The sequence below is a fragment of the Staurois parvus genome, unplaced genomic scaffold, assembly GCF_062004578.1.
Source record: "Staurois parvus isolate SC_StPar_1 unplaced genomic scaffold, SC_StPar_1.0 ptg000282l, whole genome shotgun sequence".
Taxonomy (NCBI): domain Eukaryota; kingdom Metazoa; phylum Chordata; class Amphibia; order Anura; family Ranidae; genus Staurois; species Staurois parvus.
The window spans coordinates 6,096,788-6,115,935 of NW_028318078.1; the positions used below are offsets into that span (position 1 = coordinate 6,096,788).

The following is a 19,148-nucleotide window of genomic DNA, read 5'->3' on the forward strand; positions in this document are numbered from 1 at the left end:
CGCCCACCTCTCTTCTCGCTCACTTCTTTACCAGCCAGTGAAGGGGTCGGATCTGATTCTCCAGGGCCAGATGCTTCTTTTTTAATGGTAATTATGCGCTTTTTTTCCTCCTCTGTAACTGCAGTCTTCTAATTAGAAGGCTCACGGCAAGGCTTTTCTATTTAGCATGCACCTGCTGTGTTCCTGGCTCAAACTGAAGGGGAGACTGTTCTACCCAGAAAAGTTGACTGTGGATGATGTATTTAACAGGCTTTGTAAGCACTACTAAAAGTAATACTCAAAAAGCCAATTATTAAGTAATACGTCTTATAAATGGCCAGTTATAAAACGTTACTCACAGAGCCAGTTATAAAGGAGTTTTGTCTAATAATTGGCTTTGTGAGTAATGCCTGATACCTGGCTTGTAAGTAATGATTAATAACTGGCTTTGTGAGTAATGTTTTACAACTGGCTTTTCAATAGTCACAAAGCCAGGTATTTAGTATTACTCACCAAGCCGGGTATTAGACAAAACTCCTTTCTGTCTGAGTTTGTGAGTAATGTTTTATAACTGGCTTTGCAGTACTCACAAAGGTAGTTAATAAGCATTACTCACAGAGACAGGTACTAAGCATTACTCATAGAGTCAGTTATAAAGAAGATTTGCTTAATAACTGGCTTTGTGAGTATTTAATTATATCTGTCTTTGTGAGTAATCCTTTGTAACCACTACTTTAGAAGTTTTAAAAGGGAACTGCACTTTATAACGGGTTGGTAACTAGTTTTCCAAACATTTTCTAAAGTAGTAGCACCCAAACCCTGTTCTAAGACTACATTTGCATGAGTGTTTAGGCACAATGCATATGACAGGTAAAGTAATCTGCTAATTGTTGTTGAGTGGCTAGCTGCCTTGCCTTTTGTGTGTCTTGGGACCACCCCCCACCTGGGGCTGCTCAGTCTAAAATGCGCAGGCCAAGTTTTTGTCCCAGTCCGGAGCTGAATGTAACCCATAAACATAAGAACCCATAACAATCAATTAGCAGTCATATCTTCCCTAACAAATAATCATCTTTTTTGACTGCTGTATTTTGCAGAGTATTGCAGGTTTTATACTATACTGTTTAACTCAACTATAGTTTCAAACTTCCTAAGCTTTAGGGTACCTAGATGGCTCTGTGGCCTATACAGAGTATGTGACACTTCTTGAAGGCACATTTTAGTACCTACATGGCTTCTTGCAGTTTGGGATACTTAAAGTGTGACTGCACATTTTGTTAAGAAAGAAACAAAGCCTTCCTCTCTCTATTTTAAAGGCATTGGTGTTTGTCTTTTGCTATCCTTTTCAAAATTTTCACTGCTGGGAGAGTAAGCCTTTATTTCAGTCACCTGAGAAATCCAAGTGCTGAAATGAGAAAAGCTGCAAGCAGAGCTATGGAATACAGGAGGTGGCCGATATTTGCATGTCAAAGTGCACATATGCTTAGAGTTCTCCGCTGAAAGTCTACATGGAGGTTGAGGCACCTGGAGGTGCTTTCACTATGCAATAAGTACTCGTTTTATGTTTTCATTTTCAATATAGGCTTACAATGATTGACGGTCAGTGTAATACCAACTGTGGGGGTTATTTACTAAAACTGGAGAGTGCACAATCTGCTGCAGCTCTGCATAGAAACCAATCAGCTTCCAGGTTTTGTTGCCAAAGTTTACTTTAACAAGCTGAGGTTAGAAGCTGATTGGCTACCATGCACAGCTGCACCAGATTCTGAGTGCTCCAGTTTTAGTAAATCTACCCCTGTGTCTGTCCTCCTACCAACGTTTATGTGAGGAGGAACAATTGCCACACAGAGCTCCTAATTTTTTAATGTATATAGAGACATGAACATTCCACATGCAGTAAGGGCCTTTTGAAAAGAAAGGGATTTTTTTTTCTGAAATCACATTGATATTACAAAGCTGACTTAATAAAGCATTGGGAACAAAAGTTGGAAAAGCATCAAAGCCATTAAGCAAGTCCAAATTCTGCCAGTTGTCATCTGCATAATAACAATTTAAAGGGAACCTGTGTCTAGGCTATAAACATTTATTTGCTTATTTTAGTTAAATTCATTTTAAGACAAACCCACGCTGACCGACACTCTGTAGTAATTAACCCTCAAATTTCATATTAAATTCACTGGTACCAAATGCAATCAAACTCTTAAACCGGCCATAGACTGCAGAGAGCGGCAGAGATTCAAACCATGTATGGGCAGGCTAAATGTACCAAGTTGATCAATCAATCAATTTGGGTACAAACAGCCTGTCATGTTTTACATGCGATTATAGCCACTAGCAGTAATCACTGTGTTCTCCCTGCTGGGATGGCTCCCCCCACCCGCTGCTGGGAGAACACAATGGCTCAACAGCTCCCCAATGGACAGTCAGTCAACCCCTGTTTGCAGAAAAGATCTATGGCCGGCTTTAGCAGCTTTATCTCACTTTGTTCTCTCTCCCAGCAGTGACTTGGCAGCCTTTCAGCCTTCTAATCCAGAGGTCTCCCAACTATGGTCTTCCAGGTGTTGAGGAACTGCAAGTCCCATGAGGCCTTGCATGACTCTGACAGCCATAGGCGAAACTCCCAAAGGCAGAGGAATTATGGGACTTGTAGTACTTCAACAGCTGGAAAGCCATAGTTTGGAGACCCCTGTTCTAGCCTAAACACAGTACACCAGCTCTTCGTTTACATTAGAAGACTGGAAGACTGCCAAGTCACTGTAATCCCCATTGAACTCTCAGAGAAACCTTTATTTCAGTGGAGACTGCATAAAATCTATGGTCTATAAATGGCTTACCCTTGTGTTCCTAATAAAGAAACGGTGAAAACCTCTATCCCCCAGGCTTAGGGCTACAGAGAAAGACTGCTGCTCTCTGTGCAGAGCTCTGATTGCATAGTTCTAGATGTCAGTCATGGGGGGAGTGTATTTGATTGCTGCAGAGAGATTGCAGTTCTCTTGAAGTGAGCAGTAGTCCTTCTCTGAAGTCTGCAGCTTAGAAGAAAGAAGTTTTTTTAGGGGTTTCTATGATAAAGAACAAAAAAGACATGTATAAGTCATAGACTTTATGTAGCCACTGCTGCAATAAATATATTTTGCTGAGAGTTCAGCTGGAATTTATATAACCTTCCAGCATCTACCAAAATATAAACTGGCTTGTTTAATGATCTGGGTGCTTGCTTGTGCAGGGGCCTGGTCGCACAGCCAGATCTCATAATGGACTAACATGTTAAGGATCTCTGGAGATTCTCTGTGATGCTAGTTTTTCGAGATTTAAAATAACTGCAGAAAAAAACTAAACTTTAATCAGATTGAACTGTAAGTACTGTGGAAGCGGATAATGGTGACCCTTAGATGTCTCCTCTGACAAAGCAGAAATCTCTCTAACAGTATGTATGATATGGTACCTGTTCTGCACTGGCACTGTGGAAAGCAGCTGTCTTCTCCACTCTACAGCTTTGTTTGTACTAGAAAAACATTGCCGCAATCAACATTTCTTGATTAGTTTAAGTTAATATTATCCAAGAGCTCAGTTTGGCAAGTCGATGACACAATTTCATTCTGAAAAACCACAACGGCTTTGATTTGTAATTACAATATGTTTGGGTTCACATCAGTGTCAGCGCAGTTGTTGGCCCCAAAACCTTTGGTTTATATATATTGCTTTTGTGATAGAGCGTTGTTTTTTCTTTTTCAAACTTCCATCAGCAGCAACGACTAGACCTTGTTTTCTCCCCCAAGTTCAAAGATTTCTTTGATTCTGCTCCATAGAGAACTGGGGAAACACCAGCACCTGATTGCACTGTCAAAGGGTTTCCAAATTACAGCATTGTAAGTCATGTTATATGTTAAGTCAGTTGAGGCATATTCTACTTACCTTCTTCAACTGTGCTTCCAACTTACTGCACTCTTCTTTCTTCTGTTCAATGGCCATTTCCAGGGACTTCAGTTTGGAGTCTCGCTTGAGTCCAGAGGAAGCCAGAGTGGAGGCATGTTCTTTCATGTCTATTAAACTGGCCTAGAAAGATTAAAAGGTCAGTGCTTATACATATTCACCATCAAGACTGAATGTCTTTCTTTCTTCTCTAAAATAGCAGTTTTTACATCATATGGTAGATTGTTTTTTAATTAAGAGCAGGTGCCTGCACAAACCTCTTATTTCAGCTTCTACAAACCATGAAACTGGTGGCAATCTGATAAGCAAATATGTACTTTTGAAAGCCAAGTTGAAGGTTGGTCCTCCCCTCCGGAGCCAGGCTATTGTTTATTGAAGATTAGTCCTCCCTCTCCTGAGCCTAGCTATTGTCTTCAGAACCTGCTCTTCATGCCTAAAGTGGTTCTAAAGGCTGAAGGCTTTTTACCTTAATGCAGAGGCACACTCCGCTCTCTCCTTCCTCATTGGTTCAGAGACAGCAGCAGGAGTCATTGGCTCACACCGCAGTTAAACACAGCCAGTAAGGAGGCTGAGCCATGCTCTCTGTGTCCATGGGAGCAAGCCTGCACAACTGCCCCCATGATGTGCACTTAATGGGAAGGTGGGTGTTAAATCAGGAGAGCTGGCGGAGGACCCAAGAAGAGGAGGATCAGGGCCATTGCACAGAGCAGGTTAGTATAACATGTTTGCTATTTTTAAAAAATAAAATTGGATTCTTTTCAAAGATCTAGGTGCAAGAGGAGGACTAGCACTCAGATTTGCATTCAAAAGTCAGTATTAGCATATTATAGCAAATTCCCTAAATTGCTTGAAACTGGGAAAGCATATTGAAAGACTGCTGAACTTATAAACTGATGGAAAAAACTTCAAATCCACCAAGTATATCTCCAACAAAATTTAAAGCTGAACTCCAGGTAAACACCTAAATACACAGATGAAATAAACACTGTATATGAAAACTGTTTTACCTGCAAATGATTTATATTTGTGCCCATCCAGTTCTGAAATGTACACAGCTTCTGCAGAAGACCTGATTTTGTTTTATTACAAATAAGTAACAAGACAGGTCTTGTGCCTCCCCCAGTTTGTGATTGGAGAGTGGAAGGAAAATAAGCAGACTGATGAGCTTTTGTACCTGTCACTCTGCACTTGCCTCCTCTCAGCACGTTCCTTGATAGCACATGAGTTTAACTGACTGTCTACTTGTGCTGCTTCCCCTTCTCCTAATCTGAGCTCTGCTGGACTGCAAGGAGCTGATACCGAGTCAAATTCAGGTACTTGATCTGCTTAAATTTAAAAAATGCATTTATTGTTGTAGTAATTAATACTGAGCTTCAATAATTGCTGTCTTTAATATCTGCTTTAACTGCAGTATAGTCTGTGCAGAGGTCTTGACCTGACTCTATCAATTATTAAGGATATCTGGTTCACAAACCTGAAAAAAACCACAAATCCTCTGGCAAGTAAACAGATGACATATATGCATTTTCCATTTTCTTTACCTGAAGTTCAGCTTTAAATCAGCAACATAATGAAACTTACTCATCAATAATGATAATCCTATTAACGTACATTATAAATAAACCTCATCCAGCAGCACAGTGGCTAAATGGTCAGCACTTCCGCCTGGCAGTACTAGGGTCATTGGTTCGAATCCCAGCGACGGCTCCTCCTGCCTTGAGTTTGCATGTTCTCCCTGTGTCTGTGTGGGTTTCCTCTGGGTACTCCAGTTTCCTCCCACACTCCAAAGACATAGCTGGTAGGTTAATTGGATCCTGTCTAAATTGGCCCTTGTATATGAATGTGAGTTAGATTGTACACCCCTTGAGGGTTAGGGACTGATGTGAATGTACAATATATATGTAAAGCGCTGCATAAATTGACGGCGCTATATAAGTACCTGAAATAATAAATAATAATAATCTAACATCACCCACCTCTTTCTCTGTCAGCTCAGCTTGCAAACTGTTTACTTTCTCTTTCAAGTCCTTGTTTTCTTTTTTATAGTTTTCTATTTCTTCTAGTCTCTCTCGGTCATCCCTCTCCCTCTGTTCCTTTAAACGTTCAATGATTCTCTCCTGTAAAATTTAAAGTGGATAGGCAAATAAAGTGTATGTTAGAAACTCATAGAAGTAGTTTCACCCATGGATTCCATAGCAACAAAGAATCCACTCAAGAAAAACAAAAGTTAATATCGGTACACAGAAAATTCCATCTTTCAATAGAGTGAATGAATGTGGTATTATACACACATTTGAATTATGTGTCTGTACATGACACAAAACGAACATATCAAATGAATGCAGCTGGAAATGAGCATATAGTTAATAAATTATATAGCGCCAACAAATTCCACAGCTCTTTATGGAGAACACTAAACCTTTTACATCAGTGCACGCACCAGAGGAGATTATAATCTAACGTCACTAAACGAGTCATGCAACACACACTTGAGATCCATTTTGGAAAGTTCCAGTAAACCTGTGTATGTTTTTGGGTTAACTACCCATAAGAAATTCATGCAAAGATGGGAGAACATGGAGATACCATCTTGGTAGAATGAAACCCAAGGATTCCTGCATTGCACCAGTGTTGACCACTGAGTCAACAGGCCACCCACTGCTATAAAGCAATGCTACCCATTTGTTATGGTTAAGTCAGTGAATGTGTTTTTTTAATGAGCATAGGAAAGTGTTTTAAAAGTGTGGGTGTTTCAGGAGGAAACCAACACAAGGGCTACATCAATGGTGCTCAACTTATTGGATATTGGGTACCTTAAGTGTGGTTCCATGCCTTGTTAGAGGTCTGCACATAATATTCAGTCCTTGTAATACTACATAAAACTGTCAGGGACAGTGGACATACCATGGGCAGGCATGGGGCCCCTGTGTCCTTGCCCAAGCTCAAAAAAGCCGATGAAAAAGGTCCTAGGGGCATCTCATGGGGCCCCCTACTGACCCCGGGCTCTCGGGCAGTGCCCGGGTTTCCAAATGGTCAGTCCGTCCCTGGGACATACTACAGTAGATGGTCAAAGACTATGGGCATGCCACAGTAGATGGTCAAAGACGTAAGACATTACAAGATACTGAAGACATGCAACAGGAGATATTTCAGACTAAGGAAATGCTGCAAATGATGATCACAAACTAAAGACATGTTATTTGTGACTGCGAAAGATTACTGCCATTTTCAGTCCCTCTACAAAGTAGTTGTGATGCATGTGTACAACTTGCAGCTCCTGTAAAAAGAACTGGACTGCACTTGATATACCTCTCAGCAACATACAGTATAGAAAAAAAATGCATTATTCAGAATAGGGAATTCACTCTATAGTCATTATTTTAGAACAGGGGTATACAAACTTTGTAAGCAAGAGCCAGTTTACTGCCCTTCAAAATTTAGGGGGGCTGAACTGTGGTCAGTGGAGGTAGAAAATGCCCTGGTATTATTAGGAGTAAACAATGCTTGGTGGTCTATAGTGCCCCATCACTGGTGTCAAAGGACGGAATAGTGCCTTGTATCAGTGGAAGGAATAGTGTCTCAGGGGCCAGAAAAAAGGAGACCCCTGTCTTAGACGGTTAGCTCGCCCTGTTCCCCCCACCCAGCAGTGACTTAACAGCCCTCCTCACAACATAGGTCAGGTCAGCTGAGCTGCAGTGAGGACAATTTGAATGACTTCAGTGCTTCTGCTGTGTACTTTGAGAGTGAATTGCTCCATAGTGACTGGGCATCTATATAAGTCAGACAAAGTTTATTTTAATGCGTATTTACTAAAAATGTTATGAGTATGTAAATACTTGAACATTCTTTGTCCAGCTATAGGTACACTTTAAACCAACTTCAGCCCTGGCCATAACACTTAACCGTTTAACCTCTAACCATGAGTTAACTAGTTAAGCCTAATGTAACCTGTAACATTGCTTTAACCACCTTTTCTGGCACTGGAGCGGTCAGTTCCAAAATAACAGTCCCTTGTGGAAAAAGGAACAGTTATAACCAGTGTGAAAAACGCATAACCCTAGAACTGGTCATCAACCAATTCATTTTATCAGAATCGGCTCAGTTTGGTACCATCCAATTTCCACTGTCTTCATTTCCCCATCAGACATATTGATGAATATGTGCCATTCTACCTTGTTGGCTCTACCCACAAATGCAGAAAGACAAGAGACTGGCAATAAAAAGCATAGATTATGTAGGAATATGTGTAAAAGTGAGGTAGAATTTGGCACAGAGATGAAAAAAAAAAACATATAAAAAGGTATTAAAAATAGGCCAAATGGAAAGACACAAACCCAAATGGTGTAGCAGAACATGCACTGCCCAATGGACGGCATCTGTTTCTACTAATTAATTTATTACACATTCAATTTTTACAGAAGATGAAAATGAACAGCAGCCCACACTGAAAATTTCTAAGAAATACAGAAAACCTATTATAGAATCTTGTTTATTTGTTCACATGCTCTAAATCAAATCCTGTCAATAAAACAATTTCTTTGCACATTATCTAATAGAATTTCGGGGAAACATATGGCTTTCATGATTTTTTTTCCCTTGGTGTAATGTACTATGATTACATAAAACCGGACTCTATAAGAAGGCCATTTAATAAACACTTCTACGCACTTGCAGTTGGTTAGAAAGGGAAGACTACTGGGCCTGTCATCGGTACAGGCTGAAAAGTCAAACACATCTGTTAGAGGGGGTTCTACTTGATTAACAACTAACATGGGGAAATCTCAACAATATGTTTCTGTTTTACTCATATTTGCATTGGCAAGATCTGCTTGCACGCTAAACAGGTTTTTTTTTTCCTTAACATGGCTAATCGTTTTGCAGTTGCAGGAAGTAAGCCCAGAGTAGTCGATTTATCAGATATAGGGAAAACCCTGCACTTGGGCTCCCTTAAACGAACTCATGCCATTCCTCTTTCTATCCCATCTAAAAGTGCTTGGGCACAACATATGTAGTGAGCTTTTCATTATTCTCCTCATATCACTACCAATTTCTGGATAGCAGCTTTAAAACTCTGTGTAAAAATCAGCTTTACCTGTAGAAGTCAGATCTGCAATGCCTGTGTACATAAATGACTTTCTGGATATAATGACACCATCTGACCATTCCCCATTGGCCGGAACTGTACTTTTTTCTGTTGGGTGAGCCACTGGAAATGTCTCATTCATTGGGTCACTATTTAGTGAATCCCACACACAGAATATGTGTCTGACTTTGATATGCACACAGTATGCTTGTTGCAGAACAGCTGCTTATCAAACAATAAAGAAAGGATAAGAACATGAGTTCTTAAGCACATACCTTTTAAAACAGTGCACAACTGAAGCTCAGTTATCCAGCATTTTATTGTATTTTAGAAATATTTTAAAGTCTAGTCATGACCTGGGTGCCTTGTGTTGCATTCAGCACCTCACATGATCACTGTGATTCTTCCAAAGGTCAACCTCTTTACATTGGCCATAAAGAAAATGAACAGATCTTAATGGGCTTTCCTAGCACAGGTGAGAGAAGGTTTATTTGGGAAAAGACCTGGACCATTCATGAAAACAGAAGATCCACATACTCACAGCCTTCCTATAACATTACTTAAAAAAAATTGGTGCAAACAAAAAACTTTTTTGGCCTGGCACGCTGCCCCCTAGAAGAGCAGGGTGCTCGAAATCCCACAAGAATGCATTCCTGCAATGGTATGGAACACATTCTTTACAGAGCTCAGGTGCCCAGGGCTTCCCAGAGGCAGCAGTGGAGCACAGTGATGTTAAACATGCTTTCTAGAAATGTTGGAAGCCATGCCAAGGCCCAAATATTATTCTATTTTTTTTGCTACAAATTTTAATATTTAAAGGGTTTTTTGAAGATATCCATTTCCATGAAAGATCCACTTTAAAACACCTATGACTAGGAAAAAAGCAGCCTCCTTTGCAGCACATTGTTTACTTTAATACAAGTGTGTTTAAGGTGCAGGTGTTGAAAGTTCCATTATCAAGAAAAGGAAATTATGCTTTCACCAAACCTGGACTGCTTATGAATGCCTTCTAAATGTGAGAAGAAAGGTGCAGTGGGATTCAGGAACATCTAGCCAATGGGGATACATAGGTCATTCATATGTTAGCAGTGTTGGAGCTGACTGCAACATCTATCTAGCTAGCCTTTTGATAATGAGCACCCCAACAATCACAGCTTTGACAAAAATAACCAATTAATTTATCTAAACCAAGTTTTCAGACACTGCTCATTTACAACAAGAGATACATAAAGTGTTAGTCATCTAAAACTGGCTATGCATTGTTCAGTTCTTTCTGTACAGCAGGTGGGCTAAAAAAAATTGCACAAATTTCCCTAGCCATGCATGTGATGTGAATCCTACCCACTGTGTCAGAATACAGTAATAAGTGCTGCAGCCGATTGGTTGCAAGCATTGATTGAAAGAAAATTTTCCAGCAAGACTGTTCCTCAAAAACACAAACAGCCATAGATGGATCAAAATTCAGACGGTTGCTTCTGAACTGGCCAAATTTCTATTCATGTTTGGCCAACTTAAGATTGCTGCACCTGCTAAGACCTTTTTACGTGTATGTATAGTTTAAAATGAAAATTAAAGTAGAACTAAAGACAAAACTTTTTTTCATTTTGGATATAGTAAGGGAGGGTTATACCTTCTGTTCATACCTCTATTACATTGGGTAAATTTCCCTTTACTAACTGTCCCACTGCTAAACAGGAAGTGAAGAGAAATCCCTCCAGAGTAAGAGAAATCCATGCCTGTCACCCATTGCAAGATTTTCCCTCTATTACTGTTCTGGGGATACCCAAAATTTGGGATATTTTCTCACTTTCACTTTTGTGATAACAGTAAATAGGGCAAATAGGGTGAATCTCCCTAATGGATGTACAGACAGCCATGAAAACCTTACAGGTTTTTGTAATCCCTCTCAGCTCAAAAAAATGTGTTGCCTCCAAGCTGCAAAACATTTCTATAGTAGACGCTTCCTTGATCATCATGATACAAAATCTACCCTCCATTGTAAGACATAGAGTGCTTTGCATGAACTATAAATGAATATGAGAACGTTTAGTTGTGTCTGGATGTAGAGGCGTTACATAATCCTTATCCACACCGTTAGGACAACCCTTTATTTGCCAATCTGTAAAAATGTGGTGCGCAGCGTGGGAGAAATATAGAGGGTGGTGAGTGGGGACCAGAGAGAGAGAGGAGGATCCACACAGCTGGAGGTTACTACTGAGTGGGGAATCAGCAGAGCTGGGTGTAATACTGAGCAGGGGATCTGCTGAACGAGGGTACCAATGAGCTGGGGATCTGCTGAGTGGGGGTACTACTGGGCCCCTTTAAAACAAATCAAAAATCAACACACAGGGCATTTGCCAAGCTTCATTAAAGCTTCAAAAAAGCAACACAGAAGCATCACAGGTTCATTACCGAAGCATCAAAAAAGCATGTTGAAGCAATAGGCACTTTAATGTGTGTTAAAATCGAAGTGTAAATGAGCCCTGAGACACTTCCAACTATTATTTTAGTCCAAAATCCATCCCTCGGGGTACATGGTACCGCTACTCATTCACAAAAACAAGTCTTTTATTACAAACAGCAAAAAAAAAAGTTCCGCAAGTAGATCCCACGTCAATCACGATTGCCACCGCCGACCCTGAAAAAGAACACATGAATGGCCAATGTTCGACTGGAACATCAAGCCCAACACTAATTAAGGAGGCTATTTATGAAAAATGTGCATAGCTTCCATTATTTCCTACAAATAGCCCCCGCTACGACCCTATCACCAACACTGGCAAACTGAATTTGGAGGCCAGCTAGACCAGCAGGACTGGCAGATTATGACCCAAACATTATCCAAATGCTAGAAAAATATAATTATTTTAGAAAATGCCTATAAAATCCTCTATAGTTGGTACTATACACCAGCTCGACTGGCTCATTTCATCCTATCTTACTCACCGAATTGTTTTTGGGGTTGCCAACAGGTTGGCACCATGGCCCACATTTGGTGGTCCTGCCCTAGGGTATGCATACTCCGGGTCAGAGTCTATGCCCTCCTTCTCACTATGTTTTACGCAAATATTAAATGCAACCCGTACGAGGCGCTATTATTTAAACCAATAGAAGATCTACTGGCATCACACAGCCACCAATTTGACTATTGCAAAAGCATGGAAGACCCCTGTCCTTGGTTTTGAAGCAGTCAAACATCGGATGAACTTTATAATGGTTAATGAGAAGTTGACAACCATACTGCTGGACATGCATGGTAAGTTCCTCCAGATTTGGCAACCTTGGATGAATATAGCCCAGCTACCCAGGTTTGACAATGCCCTTCTGTCGCTTTAGCGACCCTCTACCATGATCCCCCGAGACCCTTTTTCTTCCTCCTTATTTTTTTTCTCTCTCTTTTCATCTGATCTTCCTTTTCATTTCGTAACTGAGCTGATTATGATAATTTTTTTCTGGATCCTGAAGTGTTTTGTATAACCACTAGACTCACTCCGGGCCCAAAGGATTGGTGTATCAACACTTCTCCCATAGGGTTATACATAATGCTTTGCACATTGTTTCCATGTCTATCTACAGATTTATACAGATGAATCATAGGCCTTCACATGTTAATCAATACTGAAATTTGTTATGTATCTTATTTTTATTTACACATTGCAATTGCATTTCTTGTTTACTTCTGTAACTCAGTGCATTTATTATGCTTCTTGTTTATCAAAGGAACTGCATGTTTATTTCCTCTACACTGTTACTTCTAACCTTGGATTTGTCTGATAACTTGATACTATCAATAAACACCATTGTAATAGAAAAATGTGCATAGCTATTCGTCAAGCAAAACTGCGTGTACATTCATTCTGCAAAAATGAACTAGCATTTCCGCATTAGTTTCAGTGATTCAACTCACAATATATAAAGAAGTGCCTGTGCTGCCAATGGGACAAAATTAGTTTTTTTGGTTCCATGTGAACGATGCTATTGGGAAAAATGTGCAAATGTGAATGTGATACAATCAGTAATGGCATGTATGTCTGAATCGAACATAAGTTCGACTCGAGCATTGGCTGTTTGTGTGTTTGTCTAACACATGAATGGTATGGGTGTTTAGCAGGCTGTTCGCCAGCCGTGCCCACAATGCACTGCGCTTTCACACTGCATTGTGATTGGCCAAAGTCAGGTCAGGTGCAATGCTTTGGCCAATCACAGCACATTTGGGAGCAGCTAGCAGTGCTGTCACCACTAGCGCTGCCCAATTGTTTACATCTGACCAGCAGCTGTCAGACCTGTCAGATTAAGGCGAGTGCTTGGCAGGTGTGGACGAGTCGGCGAGCATCATTTTCTTTTAATTTCGGCAAGTTGGCGTAGCCATGACAGTGCTGGACACCATGATTCACAAAGGATTACAATGATAGAACCATTTTTTTTGTTTTTTTTAATAAAGGACTTGTCAAAACTGTCAACTGTTGTTTTGTTTTTTGTTCAGCAAAGGATTTTTTTTAAATGTCTCGCGTGTTTATTTTTTCACAATTTAATCATTTAGTAAATGGGTAGGGCTACAAGTACCCCTTACTCATTCACAAGGAGGGGGGGCAGCATCAGGGTGCCCCTTTATTTAAAGGGGTACCCTAATGCTAATGAGCTCCCCTGCCCACAGACCCCAACAACCACCAGACCAGGGTTGTGGGAAGAAGCCCTTGTCCCCATCAGCAGTGCCAAGGGCACATGGCCTGGTAAGCCCCAGGGATGATGGGGGGCCGCTCGTTCATCTCCCTCTTTCCTGGCCTGCTAGGCCTGTGCTCAGATTAAGGGTCTGGTTGGAATTTAGGGGGCATCACATGCTTCCCCCCCATTTTTGGGGGGTGGGGTTCCCCTTAAAAGTCTTTCCAGGCCTAAAGTGCCTGGTATGGCTTTTAGAAGGAACCTCATGCACTCCCCCCCTCACCACCACCATGTTTGGGAGGTGGGGTTCTCCTTAAAAGTCCTACCATTTTTTAAAATTTCTTACTGTGGGGTCCATTCTAACCTTCCTACAAGACCTAAAGGGTCTGGTATGGATTAGGGGGGCACCCCTAATAAAAATGTCAGTCTTGCTGCAGCCGGTTCTATACATTGTACAGATGTGCAACTTTGCAGGTAGTTTAAGGTATGATAGTTAAAGGTTTTTTTTTTACTTTAAGCAATTAAAAATGACTGCCCCTTTAAAAACAATACTTTTTTAAATTCTTTTTTTCACGGATTCATGTTCCTCAGGGCAGCACCCGAGTCCCCATACCCCTTTTAAGGCCAATAACTTGCATATATGCCTTCAAAATGGAAATTACAAGTTCGAGTCCCATAGACTTGCATTAAGTTTGAAGTTTGCGGTCGAACATTCATTAGGTTTGAATGTTCAACCGTGAACCGAACAGGGGGGTGTTCGGCCCATCACTATTTTGTCTCATCCATGAACAGAAAACTAATTTTGTTAGGTAAATCTCTTCAGCAGTAAACACTGTGTTGGCTGTTGACTAGTTTATTCCTGTGAGTTTGAGACTCACAAACTCAAATAACCAGCCTCGGTGAGGACAGGGTAATCCCTTCACTGGATATACCTAAGAGTTTACAGCCACTAACATTTCACACAGATTAAAAACATTCAAAATGATTGTATTCAAAATATTTGCATGAATTCTGATGCAACCGCACATTTCCATTTCCATAAATTGATCCCTAAGCCTGTATCGGTCTCTGGACACCTTTACCTTTTCAGAGAGAGCCTCCTCCAATGTTGCGAGAGCAGTGTCAGTATTACTTGAATCAGTCTGTAGTGACTTGACTCGATCTTTGAGGTTCCCAAGCTGTTTATCTTTATCTCTAAGCTGTTCTTGAAGATTTTCAATCTATAAGAAAGGAAAAAAATGTATCAGTTTAAAGATAACACATTTAGGGAGGCCTTTATTTAATAAACCATTGTTTCAGAAAGTGAAGCTTTGTGCCACTGGGGATAGGTAGGTATGAAAGTACAGTTAGGTCCATATATATTTGGACACAGTCACAATTTTTATACTTTTGGCTCTGTATGCCTCCAGAATAAATTAAAAATGAAATAATCCTTTCTCAGCGCACTTTCAGCGTTACATACAACTCCTCCTCCTCCGCTCCTCTCCCTCTTTCCGTTGGGGAACCCCAAGGTTCTGTCCTTGGGCCCCTCCTTTTCTCTCTCTACAACTCCTCCCTGGGCCAATTGATAACCTCCCACGGCTTCCAATACCACCTCTACACTGATGACACCCAGATCTATCTCTCCACTCCCCAGCTCACCCCCTCAATCTCCTCACGTATCAGAAATCTACTAAGCGACATATCAGCATGGATGTCACACCACTATCTTAAACTCAATTTTTCCAAAACCGAGCTTGTAATATTTCCTCCCCCCCGATCCCCCACTCATGACTTTACCATTAAGATCAACAGCACAACCATTGGTCCTTCCCCTCATGCCAGGGTGCTAGGCGTAATCCTAGACTCCGATCTCTCCTTTGGGGCCCACATCCAATCACTGGCTAAATCCTGCCGCCTCAACCTCCGGAACATTTCCAAAATCTGCCCCTTTCTGACCAATGACACCACAAAACAACTTACCCACGCCTTGGTTATATCCCGCCTTGATTACTGCAACTCCCTCCTCATTGGTCTACCATTACACAGGTCATCCCCCCTTCAGTCTATTATGAATGCTGCTCATGTACTCATACACCTTACCAACCGATCAGTGACTGCTGCTCCTTTCTGCCAATTCCTTCACTGGCTTCCACTAACCCAACGTATAGAATTCAAAATGCTAACCACAACTTACAAAGCCATCCACAACACTGCCCCAAGCTACATCACTAACCTCATCCACAGATATCGCTCAAATCGCCCACTCTGCTCCTACCAAGACATCTTCCTCTCTAGCTCCCTCATCACTTCCTCCCACGCTCGCCTCCAGGACTTCTGAAACTCCCTACCACAGTATGTCTGGTCAGCCCCCACTTTGTCTGCCTTTAGGCGATCTTTGAAAACTCACTTATTCAGGGAAGCCTACCCCACCTCCACCTAAGAACTGTACTTGAATCACCTCCACTAGATCATCCCCCGTAGCTATCACCTTTTGTATCACCTCCCCCTTCCTTTAGATTGTAAGCTCCACGAGCAGGGCCCTCATATTCCTTCTGTACTGAAATGTATTGTAATTGTACTGTCTCCCTTATATTGTAAAGCGCTGCGCAAACTGTTGGCGCTATATAAATCCTGTAAAATAATAAAAATAATCCAAGTGAACTTGAAGTGTAGACTTTCAGCTTTAATTCAAGGGGTTGAACATAAATATCAAGTACAAATTTTAGGAACTGCAACCATTTTTATACACAGTCCCTCCATTTTCAGAGGCTCAAATGTAATTGGACAAATTAATATAATCATAAATAAAATGCAAATTTTTTATATTTTGTTGAGAATCCTTTACTAGCAATGACTGCCTGAAGTCTGGAACCCATGGACATTACCAAAGAATGGGTTTCCTCCTTTCTGATGCTTTGTCAGGCTCTAACTGCAGCTGTCTCCAGTTGTTCTTTGTTTGTGGATCTTTCTGCCTTTAGTTTTGCCTTCAGCAAGTGAAATGCATGCTCAGTTTGGTTGAGATCTGGTGATTGACTTGGCCATTACAGAATATTCCACTTCTTTTCCTGTAAAGGCTTCTGGTTTGCTTTTTTTGTCCATCTGTTCTGTGAAGCGCCGTCCAATCAACTTTTCTACATTTGGCTGAATCTGGGCTGACAGAATATCTCTAAACAGTGCAGAATTCATCCGGCTGCTTCTGTCTTCTGTCACATCATCAATAAACACCAATGACCCAGTGCCACTGGAAGTCATGCATGCCCATGCCATCACACTGCCTCCACCATGTTTTACAGATGACGTTGTGTGCTTTGGATCATGAGCTCTTCCAAGCCTTCACACTTTTTTCTTCCCGTCATTCTGGTACAGATGAATCTTAGTTTCATCCGTCCAAAGAATGCTTTTCCAGAACTGGTCTGGCTTTTTTAAATGTATTCTGGCAAAGTCTAATCTGGCTTTTTTATTCTTCAGGTTTATGAATGTTTTTTACCTTTTGGTGAACCCTCTGTATTTGCTCTTGTGAAGTCTTTTCTTGATTGTAGACTTTGACAATGATGTGCCCACCTCCTGGAGAGTGTCCTTCACTTGTCTGGATGTTGTGAATGGGTTTTCTTTACCATAGAGAGGATCCTGCGATCATCCACCACTGTTGTCTTCCATGGACGTCCATGCCTTTTTATGTTGCTGAGCTCACCAGTGCATTCTTCTTTCCTCAGAATGTACCAAAATGTTAATGTGGCCACTCCTAAAGTTGCTGCTATCTCTCTGATGGATTTATTTTGTTTTTGAAGCCTTACAATGGCCTGTTTCACTTGCATGGACAGCTCCTTTGAACGCATGATGTAGGTTCACAGCAATAGATTTCAACTGCAAATACCACCACACTTAGAATCAACTCCAGACCTTTTACCTGCTTAATTGATGAAGAAATAACGAAAGAGTAGCCCACACCTGGCCATAAAACAGCTTTTCATTAAATTGTCCAATTACTTTTGGTCCCTTGAAAAAAGGGGGGGTGGCTACTCTTAACAGCTGTAATTCCTAAACACTTCCTTACATTTGGATGTACATACCCTCAAATTAAACCTGAGAGTGTGCACTTTCAGCCCATATCCATTATATAACTATAGGTTGAATATGTTTTGAGAAAAACTAAAATTGTTCCTGTGTCCAAATATATATGGACCTAACTGTATGTAGGTGGTGAACAGTAGGGAGATTGGAAATGTACAATAGAAATATACGAGCGCTGGGTGAATAATAATGTAAAAATAGCTGCTGGCATACACAGGTAAACCTCTAAGACCTAAAAATCACATTTGTATACAAAATTATGCAGCGCTAAAAGAAGATGAGTATTCATAAAATGTACATGACTAAAAATGACATAAAACAAAGTCTCAATGACATAGAAGGTGTTGAACACCAAAGGGGTAGACCCCAATCTCAGGTGTGTGACACAGAAGGTGTATAAAGTGACATAAGTGATACAGTAGATGGAACTTGTGATAAAAAATCTGTGACTCCTGTGGTGTGAGAATGGATGTGGATTGCACTAACCAGATAGCACAATCGCTTGTGCATGGAGTATATAAGACCTACTCCTGGTTCTCTGGATCTGGAACACAGCAGACGGATGAAGCCAACAGGGCAGCAACCACCAGGTGTCATACATCCGGGTAAAGTAACCAGCCTCCAGATATGCCGATAACAGCCACAAGGGGGATCATGTACATTGGCATGCGTCAGGAACACAGGAATCACCTTCAAAGAGTGGGGCTCCAAAGAAAAAATGAGCCCAAGCAGAAAGCCCTTTGATAAAGTGTCTGAACACAAAACGCATTAGAGAGGTGCCCCTAAGTATTGTGTACACACCGCATGGCCTTTATGACCGCGGCAGCCATCTTGGATTTTTATGTAAGTGTGATTCATCTTTTATACTTTATTTCGACTAATAAAAATACAACACCACTGAAATCTTTCTGCTTGGGCTCGTTTTTTCTTGCGAGCCCCACTCTTTGAAGGTGATTCCTGTGTTCCTGACACATGCCAATGTACATGATCCCCCTGGTGGCTGTTATCGGCATATCTGGAGGCTGGTTACTTTACCCGGATGTATGACACCTGGTGGTTGCTGCCCTGATGACTTCATCCGTCTGCAGTGTTCCAGATCCAGAGAACCAGGAGTAGGTCTTATATACTCCAAACACAAGCGATTGTGCTATCTGGTTAGTGCAATCCACATCCATTCTCACACCACAGGAGTCACGGATTTTTTATCACAAGTTCCATCTACTGTATCACTTATGTCACTTTATACACCTTCTGTGTCACACACCTGAGATCGGGGTCTACCCATTTGGTGTTCAACACCTTCTATGTCATTGGGACTTTGTTTTATGTCATTTTTAGTCACGGACATTTTATGATTACTCATCTTCTTTTAGCACTGCATAATTCTTTATACAAAAGTAGGGAGATTGGAGCTTGGGTAATGGGGTGGGGGTACTCTTTGCAAAAT

At 41.1% G+C, this 19,148-nt stretch overlaps 1 protein-coding gene across 11 annotated transcripts in view; it reads right to left on the bottom strand.

The window, feature by feature from the left end:
• The window catches only part of ERC2 (ELKS/RAB6-interacting/CAST family member 2), a 1,463,345-nt gene that overhangs the window by 935,351 nt on the left and 508,846 nt on the right, over positions 1-19,148 (bottom strand). For all 11 annotated transcript variants that reach the window (XM_089681887.1, XM_089681886.1, XM_089681885.1 and 8 more), the window contains 3 exons: positions 14,731-14,868; positions 5,883-6,023; positions 3,889-4,029 (listed from right to left, as the gene is read on the bottom strand). In XM_089681887.1, coding sequence (XP_089538013.1) covers positions 3,889-4,029; positions 5,883-6,023; positions 14,731-14,868 — 420 coding nt within the window. The remainder of the gene's footprint in view (positions 1-3,888; positions 4,030-5,882; positions 6,024-14,730; positions 14,869-19,148) is intronic.